This window comes from Lygodium microphyllum, chromosome 18, assembly GCF_053477565.2.
Source record: "Lygodium microphyllum isolate KBCC chromosome 18, Lygodium_microphyllum_v1.1.10, whole genome shotgun sequence".
NCBI classification, from domain to species: Eukaryota; Viridiplantae; Streptophyta; class Polypodiopsida; order Schizaeales; family Lygodiaceae; genus Lygodium; species Lygodium microphyllum.
Genome location: NC_141152.1, coordinates 91,590,161 through 91,608,121, shown reverse-complemented (window position 1 = coordinate 91,608,121; position 17,961 = coordinate 91,590,161). Strand labels below are relative to the sequence as shown.

Sequence of the window (17,961 nt, the reverse complement as noted above, 5' to 3'; positions counted from 1 at the left end):
TTCCCGCCCCGCTCGTCGGGTTGGTGGTCCAGGAAGAAGGTCTGATGATTGGTCATGGTGGGAAGAAGTAAATGCTGACCACCCATTGAGTGGTGGAGGATCTCGACCATGGACTTGCAAGCTTTGCCCATACAAGTGAACTAGTGAGCAAACAAGGTAATCCATTGAGCCGAGCATTTGTATTTCGAATTTTTATTGATTTTAATTTTTCAAAGTTACTTAAATATTAGAATATGGAATACCAATTGCCACTTGTTCCGTTTTATGCATTAATCACGTGCAAGCTCATCTCCTACATGAGCCAAATTCAGAGGTACAATTTTTTCTGAATGTGACCTTTGAGAAGCAAAGGGAGCTTCGTGACGGTGTAGTAAGTCAACAAGCTTATCTTGCATCTAGACCACGGTGTTTTGCAGTTAACCCTGTAACTTTTGTGACACCATCCCCATCAAATGTGTCTAGAGCAGGGTCAGTATTACGAAGTGCTACCTCCACACCTACTGCAGGCATTGCATCGACCATGGCATCAACAGCGCCACATGTTACACGTAGACAGAGCACACTTGATGCTAGTTGGGATCCCAAGAAGGAAGAGGTGGATACATCAGTGGCATATTTTTTTTATCATGACCACATTTAATTTCGTGCAGCAGGTCAGAGTATTTTAAATTGATGTGCAAGAAGATTGGTAAGTATAGCCCTTCGTATTACCTCCATTATTAGAGACCTTACACACCACTTTGCTCAACAAGGAAAAGTGCCTTGTTGAGCAAGCAATAGTGACTAGAAAGAGCCTGTGGGCTAAAAACGGAGTTTCCTTGATTGTTGATGGTTGGAGTGATACAGACAAGTGATCCATTCATGGTATGGTTGCTTATTCTTGTGGGAAAATGTATTTCATATCTTCACATGATGCATCGGGGATAGGAAAGTCAACAGATGTACTTGCAGCAGAGTGGGTTACAGGTATTGAACTTATTGGCCCAGAGCATGTTGTGGGATTTGTTGCAGATGGAGAGCCCACAAATAGGGCAGCAGGTGCTATTATCCAAGGATATTATCCGCATATCACAGTTTTATATTGTATGGCTCATTGCTTGAACAACCTACTAAAGGATATTGGTAACCTGTCAAGGATTGCACCTATCATAGAGCAAGAAGCTCAAATGGTTAGCTTTGTTTTGAATCACCAATTTCTTCGCCATCACTTCTCTTTGCGGTCGAAGAAGACACTTTTAAAATACTATGATACCAAATTTTCCTTAAACTTCTTGATGCTAGGCAAATTAAGAGAATGCACTGGTGCCTTGAAGCAGTTATTTTTTAATGATGTGTTCACCTCATCAACATTGGCAGATACTCCTACAGGTATCTTATGCTTGGAGAAAGCAAATAACTCCACTTTTTGGAATGATGTAAAGCGGATAGATGCTATGGTATCACCTATTGTGCATTTATTGAGGGTTATGGATGCTATGCAACCTTGCATTGGCAAGGTATATGAGGCTATGGATAGGCTGAATGAAAAGTTGTAGGAGTTGGCACTAAATGATGAGGCGTATGAGGAGATATACCATTTAATTGTGACGAGGTGGAACTCCTATAGTTCATCCATGCATGCCGCTGCATTTGTTGTGGATCCTAAGTTCCAGGGCAAGGGCCAGGAGAATGATACTAAGGTAATGGATGCATGGAGACTTATATTGTCTTGTCTAGTGCTTGATCATGGCAATAGATGAAAGATCAGAGATAATCTTTCATGTTATAGGACCTTTCGGGATTCTTTTGGTTGTGGGATGCATAGGAGGATCACTGTAAGATTGGGGCAACTTTGTGGTGGGAGGACTATGCTTTAGATGGTACTGAGTTGCAGCAACTAGCCATCCGTATTTTGAGTCAATTAGTTAGCTCCTCTTGTTTGGAGCAATTGTGGAGTACATACGCTCACATTGCTTCAAAGAAGAGGAACCGTCTTGGTGTGGAGAGGGAAAACGATCTAGTATTCGTCAGTGCTAATTTGAGGATGTTATGTAACCGTATGACAACAAATCCCGATCCATTTACAGAGTGGGAGATGCAGCGAAAAGAGGAGACACATGCTGATGTTGAGGGAGATGCAGCAATTCATGGTACACATGATGATGAGGCTGACACTTCAGGAGTAGCTAGAGCAGCCTCAGATCATGATGATGATCTTTGATTTAGTTTACTTATCATGAGTCTCAGGATACATGACACATGTACATTGTATATGATATTATGATCATTGATGACAGTGTGAGTCATGACACTTGGGGGATTGTGCCATGCCGATATTATATTTTTACTTACAATCTTGTAGTTGGCCTTTGGGCTATTTTGACATGCTGCATTTTGCTTCAGTCTAGAGATTAGACTTTATATTTGTAGTATTTTTTAGGGCAATGAGCATGTTCTTTCAAAGATTAGAATTTAGACTTCATATTTATAATATTTTAAGTTTTTTGGCAATGGTACCATAGGCATGTTCTTTCACCTTAGACTTTAAAGTTTAGTTCATTGTTCATTGTTTTATCATTTATGGCATATGTATTATGCATTTTATAATTGAATAGCTTACCTCTTGAGCCTTGTAAGTTGCAATTCAATTTCGAATGAGTAGTTTTAGAATGATGCATGATATCTTAAAGTTAAAACTTAAAATGATTTGAGTCCACATGGATTATGAGTGAAATATTAATTTTTTTTCATGAATTTTAATTTTTTTAATGCCGTTCCTGTTCCCACGTCCCCGTTCCCTAGGTTTGGCATCCCAGTCACCATCCCCATCCCCGTTACCCGTTCCCGTTCGCCGTTTCATGTTTCTATGCCATTTACTCAATTGCATTTCCAAGATAGTGCTGAACAGCTTTGCCATGGCTGAACTGACCATAATCGTGCAGTAGTTTGTGAGCAAATTGTGATCTCCTCCCTTATACTCCAACAGAGTTGGGGACGAAGAGTAGGGCAAAGGGTACAAAATGATAGTTTTAAAGCTTGGTTATGAAACATCATCCTTTGGACTCCTACACAACACCTATGCTCCAGAGCTGAGAAGCTATGGAGGAGAGTCAAAAGGACGATCTTTCATGGCATTAGCCTTGGCCACAAAAGGCAAACAACAACCCAACAAGTGAATACAAGGATTTTTCAAGGGAGCCACACCTTTCTCCTTGTTGGCCAAACCTTGAGGATGGTTTCCACTCTGGACTATTTGAAACACAGTGGACCAAGAGGCACTATCATAGGCGAGAGTTAATTGCTAGCATCATTGCTTGGTTCATTTGGAGTGCCAATTCTCCTACATATCTCCTACATATAGTACTTCACAAGAGATGATAATCTTCAGCCTATTAGTGATACATAAGAATTCTTCTACGATCATTGGTCTAAGTACAAATATGAATTAAAAGGACAAGTTACATTAGATAGCATCACTGGTCTAAGCATTCCAGCTACTAATACATACCTTCTTGAGAGTAGACAAGTTAATTGTGACTGTATTCAACACTGATTTTTTCTGTAATTTTTTTATCCTCTCCATTGAGTAGGATCATTCAACCATGAAGGAAATGAGAGAGACATATTTTGATTAGGAAGAACAAGATAGAGTAACTTGGTGCAAAAGGATCATGAATTATTCTATTGGTTTTGGCCATGTCAGTGATCTTCGGGATATTTGTACTGTAGAGACTCTAGGATTTCGACTGAGACTAATTATATAGTCCACGAGGGATGGGACAAACTACACGACATCCCTGAGCAGGTGAGGTGCATTCAAGTGGACACAGGACTCTAGTACCTTTTTCCACTTAAAGGCACATTTGCTCTAGCATTATAGCCCACCTGACTTTCTTCACCGTGTAGGAGGGGGGGCATCTGGCCCTTGATAGAGGGCAGCAGGATGAGGGGATAGCTGTCCTTTCGTGGAGGATTTGGGTGGTTGGCCTTTTGGGGAAGACGTGGCAGTTGGACCCCTATGTTTTCTGGGAGGAGCTTCGGGAGTGGCACCTTTGGATGTGGGAGGGCAGGCCACTTGACGAGTTGGAGTAGGATCCAGGAGAGTGGCTATGGCCGGCCACTACTGTTGCCAAGAAGCCACTGAGGTTCCTGAAGTACACAGCCAGGATTGGCAGACACGTATTGATGCAGAACGACATGGACTGGGTGCCGTCGCGTAGTAGGTACTAGGTGGAGCGCAACATCACGGATGCTTTCTGACGATGGACTTTTTGGCACTGCCTATGGGACAAATAGAGGCCGAGGAGGGTATCGTATTTCTTATGTGGCTGGTGGCACATGGAGGCTTGACGGTGGGGAGTTGGTTAGCCCAGATGCAGAAGGATGGAGGGTGTAAACGCTGCACACAATAGCTTCTGGAAACTCCAAAGCACTGCCTTTGGTTGTGTGAGGCGGCGCAGCTTGTGTGGAGAGGAGCATGTCGCATCCTTCGCCGTATAGCACCTAACCTTGGATGTATCTCATGGGGAGCTTTCTGCTGGCAGGTAGTCAGCCTGGAATCATGACACAATATTTCTTATCAAGGTTGGGTCGTGTGTAGTGGTCAGCTTGGAGGTTCTACCCATCTGCCAAGTATTGGAGCCCACAACAGACCGCTCTGAGGTATGGGAGATCGTAGGAAGTCTCACTGGATGGCATATCTGGAAGGCGCGGTGTCGGGAGGTTTTTGGCAGGGAGAGACTTTCTGTACATGCAACTTTAGCAGAGCTCTAGACCTCCATCATCTACTCCCTTCGCGGCCGATGGGACTAGGTGCAAGGCAAGTCTTGAGCTTCGTCAGGAGCTCCGTTTTCATTTCATGCGCACTTGGGGCGGCCAGGACCTGTTTTTCATGACACAGATAGGCAGCCCCAGATGGCGATACACCTCTCCTCCATGGCTTCTTGCCCCCATCTCCTCTAGACCACCCTGAGAGGCTTGTACTTGATATATCTGTGGCTCTGCATCAGCTCCAACTAGCCCCTATAAGGCCTTTATGTACTTTGTATTTTCTACAAGCTGTCATGCACCAACCCGGTCATTTTTGGGCTTACAAATACTAGGAATGATACCTTATTTAATCTAAATCCAGTGTTTGACCATGTCATCTAACTAGGCTCTGAACATCCTTTAATTAGTGCTCCCATCCCAAATGTCAGTCATTTTGTATGTGTAAATATCAACAACAAATTAATGAACATGAAATTTCAATTAAGTACCTGGGTACATCGAATTTCTAAATTCACGACCAAGCTCTTCAGCCTGCAAGATGGAAACAAAATACAAATGAACAAGGAGCATAAAAACTTATACTGTTAACAAATGACAAGTTGATAATAAGCAATTAGGTATTTGATTGATAAAATTTTACTTCTTGGATAAACTTCACACTCATTATCTACCAAAAGTAGCAGTGGAGCAAGTCTACATTCATCCATACCAAGACTTACAATAGAGAGAGTGGTGTGGGCACTTGATACCCACCAAGAACAAGGAAGTAAGGCTTGAGAGTGGAGTCGTGATGTCTGTGACCAATAGATTTTAGAAAAGAGCTTTATTTCTTTCCAAAGAAAGATAAGTCTCTTAACAATCACCTCAAAAAGACCTTTTTGAGGCATAAATACAATTGAAAATACAATCCTTATATAAGTTATAACAGTACATCAAAGAAATAAGAAGTCTAATACAAGGGCCAAGTAAACAACCAGTCTAGCAAGTTATAAACTCAAACCATGTGCACTCTAAATGGAATAAGCTACTCGAATCCCAAATACAAAGAAAGGCATCTCTCCTCCTCATGCACCTAGAGAGAGTTTCTAAACAAAATGCCCTACAAACACTATCTAGATGATCGAAGCAACTAGCAATCAACTCCACTGTGACAATGCCACTCAATCCACTTCATTTGCGTTCAAATCATGCTTAAATGTTGATCACAACTAAAATAGTGGAGAATGAGGAGTTCCAAACTTGAACAAGGGCAGATGTGGAAGCCCAAATCTTGCCGATCATGTCCTCACCTTGCCTCCCCTACTAGGGGTTACCTAGTTGAGGGGTGGGGGTCTAAGTCTTTTGTTTAGATTGTTGCCTCTTACCTTTGATAGATACTGATCATCAAAATGAGAAGCCTTTTGATAGTGTTGGCAATACTCGTCTTTCCTTGGTACATTCTACCACTTGGGTTTTAAGGATGACTGGGAGTTCCCTTGTTGATTTTGATTTTAAGTTTGTTTTTTATTTTAATTGTGTATGGGCATAACTGTACATATGCCTCTTCGTGGCACATACTCAATCATCAACTTGCTAGTCTTAGAACTTCTGTCTTGTTGACTTACTTGGTCCGCTCATGGAAAGTGGTACTTCATGAATCTTGTTGGTGGAAGCAATGAGCATTTGCAAGGCATATCTATGCAAGCTTAATGGTTAACTATCTCAAGATTGTTTCATGGGAAGGAAACAACATGCTAGACCTACGTTTAATCGAATGGCATGGCTACGATTGATATCTATTGCTGATATGACCTTTCCGATTGGCCCAACAAATGTTTCATGCCCCTAAAGGATGTTGTGACTTATGAGACACTATTTTAAAATTCTTGCATGCTTGACAAACCTTCCTTGGAACTTCTTCTAGATAATCCCTAGTAGAATTGGAGATTTAAGGGACACTTGCATTTGGAACATGCATAGGTTAATTGGATTTATCGTTTGCTTATTAAAGATCATGATTGGCTAGCAAGGGGAATTCCATTTGGCACCTCCATAAAACCATGATATGGTGGAAGTCAATGGTAATGAAGGGCTGGATCAATAAAAACCCCTTCAAATGCAAAGCATTTACTTGGTGAATGTTGGTGGGTGACCTCCCTCTTGCTATTGCACTTTCTAGATGCAATATTTCTAATGATCCATGCTTAGCTTTGGACGATTACGAAGCTCCTGCGCGTTGCGCTGCTGCCTTGCCATCGCCCTTCGTTGTTTAGGTTTTGCAACGTTGCATAGGTGTAGGGTTCATTTTTGTGTAATTTTTCATTTTAAAAACCGATAAAGACGCTCTAACATGAAAACAAGGTTGAACTGAGGCTTAATCCTCATGCCTCAGCCTTGTTAAACATTCACAAACATGCATCATATTTTTTCTTAAATTTTAAAGCAAAAAAACCCATTTTTCTCTTTTTTTTCCCCTATTTTTCTCTATTTATATATCCATAAAAATAGGGTATTTCTAATCTATGATTCTTGACTGTTCATGACAGCTGGAAGATGGTTTTTATCAGTATTTTATCCCATGTGAATTTCGTTTCCCCACCCGAAACCAACAAAACTTTCATTTTCCCTCTAAGAAGGTGCTTTTCGGGTTTGCATTTAATTATTACGATCATACATCATTACGGGTTCTGCATTTTTTTCATATACAGCCCTCAATCATGATGCAAACAAGATTCAAAAAAAAATTCATCCCACACGAATTTCATTTAGATCATCAAACAACAAAAACAAGCAAATTTTCTTTATAAAAATGAAGCATACCACGTACTTGCGGGTTGCGGGTTTTTTGACAATTAATATGGGCTGCCAATGGTCTCCGACTAGCAATCATTCTTCAATGTTTAACACCTTCCCTCAACCTACTCTTAATCTTGGAGCAATCCGATCATCGTTGGACAAGCATCCTTCAGCCCCCCTTCTTCTTAATTAGTTCCTTCGTGTGAATCACCATTTGGAGGAGAGAGGTGGAGGAGAGAGAAAGACTAAATTTCATTCTTTTTACTAAGTGCATCAATTTCAAATCTATTCATGGCGATGAAAGGCGAAGAAAAATCTGCAACTCAGGGCCCCCTCCATGCCTTGCATCTCTCACTGACTAAAAATGCCAAATTTTCTCCAAAAATCGGCCACGTGAAAAAATACAACGATGACAGAGAGGGAGATGGCAAGGGGGGCCTCAATCAGCCCCTCAGACACAGCCACAACAAACAGAGAGCAGGAGGGCGAGCGATAGATCCCCGGTAGAGCACCCCATAGCCCCCCCTAGCTTGTCCCACTCGGTAGGATCACAGACCTCCACATCCACCACCCACGTAGGCGTCACATGCTACCTCACCCAAGATCTCACAACCCCCACATCCACCCCCCCCAACACCCGCCTCATACCTCCGATCACCCCACCATCCCTTGATCTTCCTCCTCCTCCCCACCATCTCCCCCACCGATCAGTCCCCTTGATCCTCACCCAGTACAGGTGACCCACCCCCTTCCCCCCCCCTTTCCACAAGAGGTGACGAGCCTCATATGCCCATATTCTCCCCTCACTAGCAGCCTAGCCCCCCCGCCCTCCCCCCACAGCCACCAGCTCATCTGTCCATGCCACCCGTCACACTTTCGCGAGACAGGCGCAACTACTACCATAGGAGTTCTTTCACAATGGTCCGTGATCCTACTTGAGAGTTGCGGAGCATGGAGAGTCTCCACCACCTTTGGAGGTGGAGATCTTTGTGGTCTGCAAGTGAAGGAGCGGCAAGGTCCATTTACTAGCACCATCGGATGGACCAAACTAAGCTTTCTTCCTTCAGACCTCTCATTTAGGAGACTGGACGATGACACAGATAGAGGAGGTGAAGGGCCAGGTGGCAAACTACATCCCCTAGGGGATGGGAGAAGAAGGACTAGCACTCTTTCCCAACAATGGCCAGGTTGCATGATGAACATTAACTGGTGGGCTGGAGCCAAGGTTCCACATCCGAGCATAATTTTTCGAGCTCCTCCATAGTGGAGAGCACCAATGGATGTGATCAAGTGGCCCCTAGCACAGGCTGCCCGTTTCTACCAGTGTACAAAGTCACAACTCTTAGCTTCGGGCTGATAAATGCCCTGGTGGTACCGACCGGAGCATCTATTACCTCCATGTTCCGCCCGAGGGCCACCATGGGGGAATGGAGTTCACCTTCCAAGCCTATGGCCCCATAGCTCTTCTTCTTCATCAATAGCTTCCACACCGAACAGATGCCTGCTTGGTCAGTCACAAGCTTCCCTATGAGTCTACATTTAGCATCCTGGAATGTGAATGGCCTCCACTACAGTGGGGCACATGGTTCCAGGAAGTTGATTGTTCGGCAGGAGTTGCAGCCTGCCCTTGCCGGACCGATCAACATCTTACTTCTGCAGGAGCACAAGCTCACCCCCGCCCAAGCCCATTGGGTAGGGAAGGTACTCCCAGGAAATTCACACACCTACTGGGAGTATTCCATCGGTGCTGCCCATGACAAAAGTGGAGGCCTATGCACCTCTATTGGCCCAAGCCTCACCACCTGTGTACGTGACCACGGGACGATTGTGACAAGGAGGGTCCTATGGATCAGATTGGGTATTGGGGACTCGTGCCTTGGAGTCCTCAATGTTTATGCCCCTACAGAGGTTAGGGCACACAACAGGTTCTGGGTGGAGATTGCAGCAGGACTCCCACAAGTGGACTCTTGGATTGTTGGAGGAGACTTCAACAACCTAGAGGCCTTAGAGGACCAACAAGCAGGGCAGAGGTAGAGATTACCAAGGTATGGCAGGGGAGGAGTAGGCGGCATGGGAGGTCTTTCTCCTCGCACTAGGAGCACGTGATGCTGAGTTGAGCAGGATCAGTTGCCAAGAGGCAGCCCTACAAAAGGCCGGGCAGCAGAGTTGGGAGGAGAGAGCACTCCGACGAGACCTAGTAGCCACACAAAGACTACTCCAAGAGGCACCAAGGAATCCCACTCTCCATGCACAAGGGCTGCGCGCACGGGCAGCCCTTGCCGGTCTTGAGGACAGGCGCTTGTAGTTTTTCTTCCGTGCCTAAGCAGCCTTTTGGGTGACAAAGGGGACACGATGTGCGAGGAGTTTTTCTAGGTGCATCAGCCTTGCACCTCAGGAGATGAGATTCGCAGTCTCCGTGATCAGTATGGGCAGATTCGCTCTAGCCCAAATGAGGTGATGGAGATTGCCACTGACTACTACACACAATTTTTTCAGCAGGAGGCAGTCTCAGCTAGAGGATAGTGCTGTAGATAGCAAGTTTGGGACCACATTCCGTTCCTCGCCACAGAGGAGATGGGACGCTCCCTCCTAGACCCCTTCACAGAGAAGGAATTAGAGGAGGCTTTCCATGCACAAGACGGGCAGAAATGCTTCGGGAGAGGATGGTCTTTCTAAGGCCTTCTTCACTACCTACTAGGAGGTGATGAAGAACCCCCTATTGTTGGCCTTTCAAGAGATCTTTAGCTTAGGACAGATGCTAGGGAGTCTACCGGCAGATCTTATCAGTCTCCTTTCCAAAGAGAGAGACCGGTTGGAGCTATCCCAATGGAGACCGATCATCCTGTTGTCAGTGACCTATAAGGCATTGCCAAGATGATCGGTAGGCGACTCTGCCCGTGCTTCTAGACATTGTTCATGACACACAGACAAGTTTTGTCTAGGATAGGAGCACTCTAGACAATGTCTCCACGTCCTTCGAGGCAATTGAGTGGGCCCAGCACAGTGGTTAGGGATTGGCTGTACTTCTCGTGGACTTTGAGAAAGCCTATGATAGGGTTGACTAGGACTTCTTAGAGGGCACCATGGTGAGGTTGGGCTCCCCCAAGCATGGATCCGGAGAGTTTCTGCACTTTACAAATTAGCTATCGACAAGGTTCTCATAGGTGGCAGGAGGGGGGAGGAGTTTCGACTGGAAAGATTCGTCCCACAGGGCTATCCTCTTGCCCCGTATCTGTTCTTACTCTTTGTGGAGGCAATGTCCTACTTGGTCCAGTCACGTGTAAGTGGGCTACGTGGCCTTTGACTTCTGGTGGGGAGGAAATGGAGCTGTTAGGTTCACAATATGTAGATGATACCGCCCTTTATATAGAGGATGATGAGTTGATGCTGAAGAGAGTGAGACTAGCTCTGTAGGTGTTTTGCACTGCAACTGGAGCGAAAATCAACTGGCGAAAGTCAGTTGGTTTTCTTATGGACCCAAACTCTAGCACGGAGTGGGGCGTCCACTTGGGATTCAGATGGGTGTGTAGAGGGCAGACCGTTCGATACCTAGGGTTCTAGGTGGGACTCAACATCAATCCTGCCCAGTAGTTTCTTCCAGTTCTCGACTCTATCAAGCGAAGCTGACCTTCTAGAGTATTGCATGTCTTTTCTTAGTGAGCCGAGCCCTGGTGGTCAACCAGGTCCTCCTAGCGATGGCTTGATACATTGCCTTGTGTTTGTGCTTCTCGTCGTCTTGTGTAGTTCTGCTTCGCCACCTAGTGCGGAATTTTCTTTGGGGCCGGCTCAGACGGTTATAGGGATTCTCGGGCCAGGTGGTGTGGGCGAGCATCATTTGGTATCGATCTGAGGGAGGGCTTGGGATCATAGACCTAAAGTTCCAGAGCCTTGTCCTTTTGGGCAAGCTAGTAGTCCATGGGCTCGCACCAGGAGGGCAGACTTGGAAGGTCCTTCTGCAGGAGGGTCTCCAGGAGTGCAGACCGAGGCTTGGTAGTGATTGGAGGCCATCCTTGAGATGGATCTTTACGATGGCCCACATCATGCCACCCAGATCTTCCTTCCTCTAAAGCCTACTTCGTGTGTGGTAGGGCCTCCGCAAGGCCCTCATTCAGAGCTGCCCAAGATGCCAGGAGGAGATAGACCGCTAGTTGGTGGTATGGAACCCTCAGGTTAGAGATCGGAACGAGATACAGATTGGCAAGCGCCCCCACATCCAGTGGGCTGGACCTGCTCGTACTATCAGGACGTGGCGTGAGGTGTATAGGATGGTGGATCAGGAGGTGTTGCAACAGGCATGAGGTTGTAAACGAGGAGATGAGTTGAGGAGAAGGGAGATTGATGCAACGATCTCTCAGGAGTAGCTTGAACCCCGATTCGAGAGCCAGTGGAGCCTGGCGAGGTGTGGGTTGGTAGATTCTCGCCGGCAGGTATCCCCTAGAGGTGACAGGTAGAGTAGGCGGTGCTCCCTAAGGGATTTTCTTCACTGTGTAGGATGGGGGATGTTTGGTCCTTGAAAGAGGGCAGCAGGATGGAGACTTGGCATACCTTCCAAATGTGGTTGGTCTCCACAGGAAGACTTGGTGTCTGGACTCTTATGTGTTCTGGGAGGAGTTCCGGGAGTGGCGCCTCTGGATATGGGAGAGTAGGCCACTTGATGAGCTGGAGTGGGACCCTAGAGAGTGGCTATGGCTGGCCATTGGGGTCGCTAAGAAGCCACTGAGATTCTTGGAGTACATAGCTAGGATTGGTAGACATGTACTGATGCAAGAGGACATGGACTGGGCGCCTTCGTATAGCAGATACTGGGAGGAGCACACCATCACGGATGCCTTTTGTAGGACTTTCTAGTGCCGCCTATGGGACAGCTGGAGGCCGAGGAGGGTGTCGTATTTCCTATGGCTTTTGGCACATGGAGGTTTGGCGGTTGGGAGTTGGCTAGCCTAGATGCAACAGGATGGAGGGTGTAAACGCTGCCCATAGCAGCTTTTGGAAAGTCCAAAGCACTGCCTTTGTTCTTGCATGGCGGCACAACTCGTGTGGAGAGGAGCCTGCCGCATTCTCCGCCGTCTAGCACCCAGCCTTTGATGTATCTCGTGGGGAGCTTTCTGTTGGCAGGTAGACAGCCAAAGCCCCATCACCTTTTGTATGAGGCTGGGATGTAGGACACGATTTTCATCATTGAGACTGGGCCTTGTGTAGTGGTTGGCTTGGAGGCTTTACCCAGTCGCCAAGTATTGGAGCCCATAACAAACCGCTTTGAGGTATGGGAGATCGCAGGGAGTCTTACAAGATGGCACATCTGGAAGGTACGTTGTCAGGAGATTTTTGGCGTGGAGTGCCTTTCAGTATAGGTGACCTTGGCAGAGCTCTGGACTTCCACCATCCACTCGCTCCACGACCGGTGGGACTAGGTGCAAGGTGAGTGTCTCGAGCTTGTCAGCAGCTCAGTTTTCACTTTCTGCACACTTGGGGTGGCCAGGACCTGTTCTTCATGATATAGGCAGGTAACCCCAGATGGCGATACACCCCCCCTCCATGGCTTCTTGCCCCCATCCCCCCCAAACTGCCTTGAGAGGCTTGCATACATGATGTATTTGTGATTTTGCATCAGCTCCAGCTAGTCTGTTGAGCATGAGCACTCCGTTTTAATCAACCTTTTGAGTAATATAATTAGCCACATTTTACTTTGCAAAAGAAAAAGGTTCATGCTTCTTCTACACTGCAAGCATGGAGACTTGTCGCCACCTGTTCATACTCGATGGCAAGAAAGATCTAGTCCCTTTTGTCTAAGATTTTGTGATGTATCATGGAAATTATTCCGCATCCCCATAATTGGGTGTTTGGCAAGTCTAAATTTTCAAATCCTTTCCGACCACAAATGAAGATTGTGTTTCACTTCTTGGGCTTTTAGGTTTATCGGCACAACTAGACTAGTCAAAATACCTTCATTTGTTATTCCCATTCTTGTGTACAAGGTCATATTGCTCATCTAAGAGGTCTTCTCCACTGGCTACTTAATATTGTGCATTATGCGAAAAGAATGGTCTCCCTAGGGATGATTTGGTCACATGGCATACGGTAGTTTCTTCAATTCCTGTACCTTCCGTTTAGTCCATTTGTGACTCTTGTACTCTTCTAGTAATTATTATAATTACCCTTTACGAGAGAGAGAGAGAGAGAGAGAGAGAGAGAGAGAGAGAGAGAGAGAGAGAGAGATGAAATGATATGAAGCGATGGCGGGAGCAGGACCGTAACCCTGACACGCCGTCGTCACGTCTGTAGCCGCCGTCGCTTGATCCGCCATCGCGCCTGACGCAGCCATCGCTTGTCACGCCATCGCCAGTCCGCCGCCTCAGTCGCCTGTCTGCGACGCGACAGTCGCCGTCGCCCGTGCTTGTCCGCCTGTGCTTGTCGGTCGCCTGCTCGCCCGCCTGTGCCTGTGCGCGTCAGTCGCCGTCGCCGTCGTCCGTGCCCGTCTCAGAGAGAGCGCGAGAGGATCTGACGCGCCTCTCCTGACCCGCCGACGTGCTCCTCTGCCTCACGCGCTGCCTGCGTTCGCCCTTCGGACCCGCGTGGGGTCTGTTTGACCCTGCGGCTCGACTCCTGCCCCTGCCTGTCTGCGAACAGCTAGTCGCCCTACAGTGCGCACCGCAGAGAGAGAGAGAGAGAGAGAGAGAGAGAGAGAGAGAGAGAGAGAGAGAGAGAGAGAGAGAGAGAGAGAGAGAGAGAGAGAGCTCGCCCTCTGCCTGGACGTTCCGTTGCCCCCTGCCTGTTGCCTGCCCTGATCTGCCCGTTTTGCCACCAAGGGCCAGCAGCCAGTCACACCCAGGTTGCCACACAGAGCGCGCGACAGCGTGAGCCAGCAAAGGGAACGAGCCCGTCTCTGCCTGCGAAGAGGAAGAACGGCCTGTGCATTCCTGCCTCCCGTGAGATCTTCGTTCGGCCTCTGACCGGTATACGCAGTGATACACCATGGCTGGCTTGGACCTGGATTTTATAGACCAAACGGTTGCAGCGCTTGGTCCGGACTCTGATACAGAGGAACCCGATGATATGGTTCCATGCAATGAAGAGATGCCCACTGCTCCTGACTTTCAGCCTGCAGGCAAACGCACCAAGCACACTTCGAAGGAGTCGATGGATCATCAGGATCGTTCCTATGCTCAGGTTGCTTCGGACTCTGCAGACTCTCAGGATGTTGACTGGGAGCATTTGCTAGAGTTTGCCAACACTCTACTTGGCGATTATGTTCAACATAATCAGGAAGCCTTTTCTGACTCTGCACCGGAAGATGTTTTGGAAGCCACTGTTGACCCCAAATCTGTCTTGCGCTCCTTTTCAGTATTCTATGATCACGCGGTGATAGTCTTCTTCACTGGTAGAATCCCCCAGCTTTCCCGTATTCGCCAGTGGCTGCACAGCCTGCTACAAGGAGAATGTGTTGAAGAGATTTTTGTGGGGCCCCGAGGTTTTTTTGAGGTGTTGTTAAAATCTGAGACGCACTGTGTTGCTCTTCTGTCTAAACTGCCTCTGTTTCTTGATCGTCGTTTAGTCCATGTTGTACCATGGCGCCCAATGGCAGATTTTCAGCGCCTGCTACAATGGGAGTGCCCTGTATGGGTTGAAGTGGAAAATTGCCCGGCTGTTTATTGGCCTCTGTTGAAGGATGCCATGGCTGCTGTGGGCACGGTTTTGGTCCCTCCAAGTTTAAGGGCAGTGAATCGTAATCGCTTGTGTATGTTATGGGACACTATCAGGAAAAGGCCTGCGTGGTTACATCTCAATTGCTCTGGCATGCATCCCTTACACTTTCGTTTGAAATGGGGCAATTTTGCAGGACACTGCTTTTCCTGTGGCAAATTAGGGCATTTCATGGCCGAATGCCCAGAACAGCAACACACTTCAGATGCGGGGCATGTTGCGTTACCCATGGAAGATATGGTATGTGATGTCCCATCGCAGGATGCTATTCACCCACCTAAAGCTCTGGATAAAGGTAAACAACAGGTTTCGGTTTTAGACTCCCATGGCACAGACTGGGTTGAAGTACGCGCAAAAAAAGGTAATAGGGTGATTGCTGGCATGGAGATTGTGCAACATGCCCCGCAAAAAAAGGTAATAGGACGATCCGAATACACTCTCCGAGTGGACTGAGGACGGGGGGCAGAGGAAGCCATCGCAGGAGGAGAGTGCTCCGACGGCAACATTTCTTTCCTGTGCATATAAGTACGCATGGAATTATTGTGCATATGTGTAGGGATTATTTCATCGATCTTCTTGGTTCCACTGCTCCACCTTTAGCCCAAACTACTCAGGCCCGTTTAGTCTTTTATGACCTAGTTCGTAATCAGGTTCCGCAAGACATGCAAGCCACTATGGAGTCAGATATTTGTGAGGCGGAGGTTATGGATGTTTTGTTACACTTACCCAAGGATAAAAGTCCTGGCTGGGATGGTCTCACCAATGAGTTCTTTGAGGTTTTTGCTACCCAATTGGCGAAACCATTGACGGCTTTGTTTCAACAGGTGTGGGAAACGGGGATTATGCCTTCCTCATGGAAAGAAGGACTTATTAAATTGCTTCCGAAGGTTCCTTCGCCGTCTATGTTGAAACATTGGCGCCCAATTTCTTTAATGGGTTCTATGTACAAAATCTTTTCCAAAGCAATGGCGAATCGGCTCCACAAGCATCTCCCTGCCATTGTGCATCCTCTTCAATATGGTTTCATTAAGGGCCGAAACATTCTGCACAATGTGTTAAATGCGCAACTGGCGATTGATTATGCACGGCATTCTCATCAAGAGGTCGTACTGATTCAATTGGACCTGGAAAAGGCTTTCGACTATCTGGACTGGTCTTTTGTTGCAGAGCTTATGTATGCTATGGGCTTTGGTGATCGGATGTCTCGACTGATCTACATCATCAGTGCAGCGGCGTCTTCGCGAGTCATGTTGAATGGAGGAGTTACCGCGCCATTTGCCCTTGCCCGGTCTGTCAGGCAGGGGTGCCCATTGAGCCCGCTCTTCTTTGCCCTTGCGAATCATCCGGTTCTTTCGATGTTATCTCATATGGCAACTTCCTCTCAGTTGGCTGGATTGTCGCTTCCTTCTGGACAACATTTCATTAGTCAATCCTTGGCTGATGACAGTTTTATGATTCTGCCGGCGGATAATGATAACCTTCGCAAAGCATTGGATGTTTGGGCTCTCTTTGGTTAGGCTTCCGGCCTTCGCATCAATGCGTTGAAATCAGCAATTCTCAGCTGCACAGAGTCGGATTTGCAGTCATTGAATTGGCAAGGTATCGTTGTGCCTCGTGGTTCCATTGTCAGGCATCTTGGCTACCCCTTGAGCGTTGATGTTCCACCAAAGCAGCTTCTACAGTGGACTTCTCAGAAACTGGCAGCTAAGTTCCTGTATTGGAAGTCTCAAGCTTGGCCATTCCATGTTCGCCTCAAAGTAGCCCAGACAATTATGTTGCCGATGCTCACATATTTCTTGCCCTTGCTGCCCTGGACTACTACTACTCTGAATGCTCTGACTCAATTTATTCGTTTCATGTTATGGAAGAAAGATTCCTTGTATGCAGGCATTTCCTGGATTTCTTGGTCGCATGCGTGCATCCCCAAACGCATGGGTGGAGGAGCTATTTTGGATGCCCAAACTCACATACTGGCCCTCCGTTGGTCTCTTTTTCGTGCTATGTGCTCAGATCATCATCCGTGGGTCGTTATAGCCCATTATTTCCTTGAGGAGCAAGGGCTTCAGCATGGTAATACCCGAATCCAGAGTTCGTGGTGGCATGTCCTTAATGCCGATTCCCGATTCTCTTGTTCCTCTTCATCACTGCTTACCCATTTGGTATGTTCCTGGAAATTGGTCCTCCGGAAGGCTTAGTGGCATCCAATGGAGGATCGCTTAGTTGCTAATTCTTTTCAACTAGAATTGCTGGCAGTCTCGCGGTTACTTTCATGGGAAGGTAAACAAGAGCTTCGACCACAATTCAACCGTATGGCACGTTTGGGCTTAACTTCAGTCGCGGATGCCACCCTTGCCAGTCGCAATGTGTTGATATCATTTCGTACAGCCAGGAGGATCTTTAGGATCCCTCGTGGATACATGCATTTATGGGAACAGCTTTTGATGGTGCTCCAGAGCAGACAACCCTTTCCTGCCCTTGCTTCGGATCATCCTTGGCAGGATTGGGACTTTGAAGGCCACCTGAGTTTAGACAAAGCTTCCGCTAACCAGGTCTATCATCTTCTGATTAAAGATCATCACTGGCTGGTCACTAAAGCTAATGCGCTATGGGGATTGCGTAAATCCCAGTCATGGTGGAGGGCAACTGTGATGGAAGGATGGCTGAACAAGACACCCTTCAAATATAAGGTCTTTCTTTGGAGGGTGATGATCGGGGGTCTTCCGCTTGCTTCGGCTC

The 17,961-nt window shown here is 47.0% G+C and overlaps 1 protein-coding gene across 1 annotated transcript in view; it reads right to left on the bottom strand.

Moving 5' to 3' along the window:
- The window catches only part of LOC148021147 (inositol hexakisphosphate and diphosphoinositol-pentakisphosphate kinase VIP2-like), a 261,593-nt gene that overhangs the window by 50,961 nt on the left and 192,671 nt on the right, over positions 1-17,961 (bottom strand). Inside the window, exon 19 of the mRNA XM_087698993.1 lies at positions 5,238-5,280. Within this exon, the coding sequence (XP_087555119.1) occupies positions 5,238-5,280 (43 nt within the window). The remainder of the gene's footprint in view (positions 1-5,237; positions 5,281-17,961) is intronic.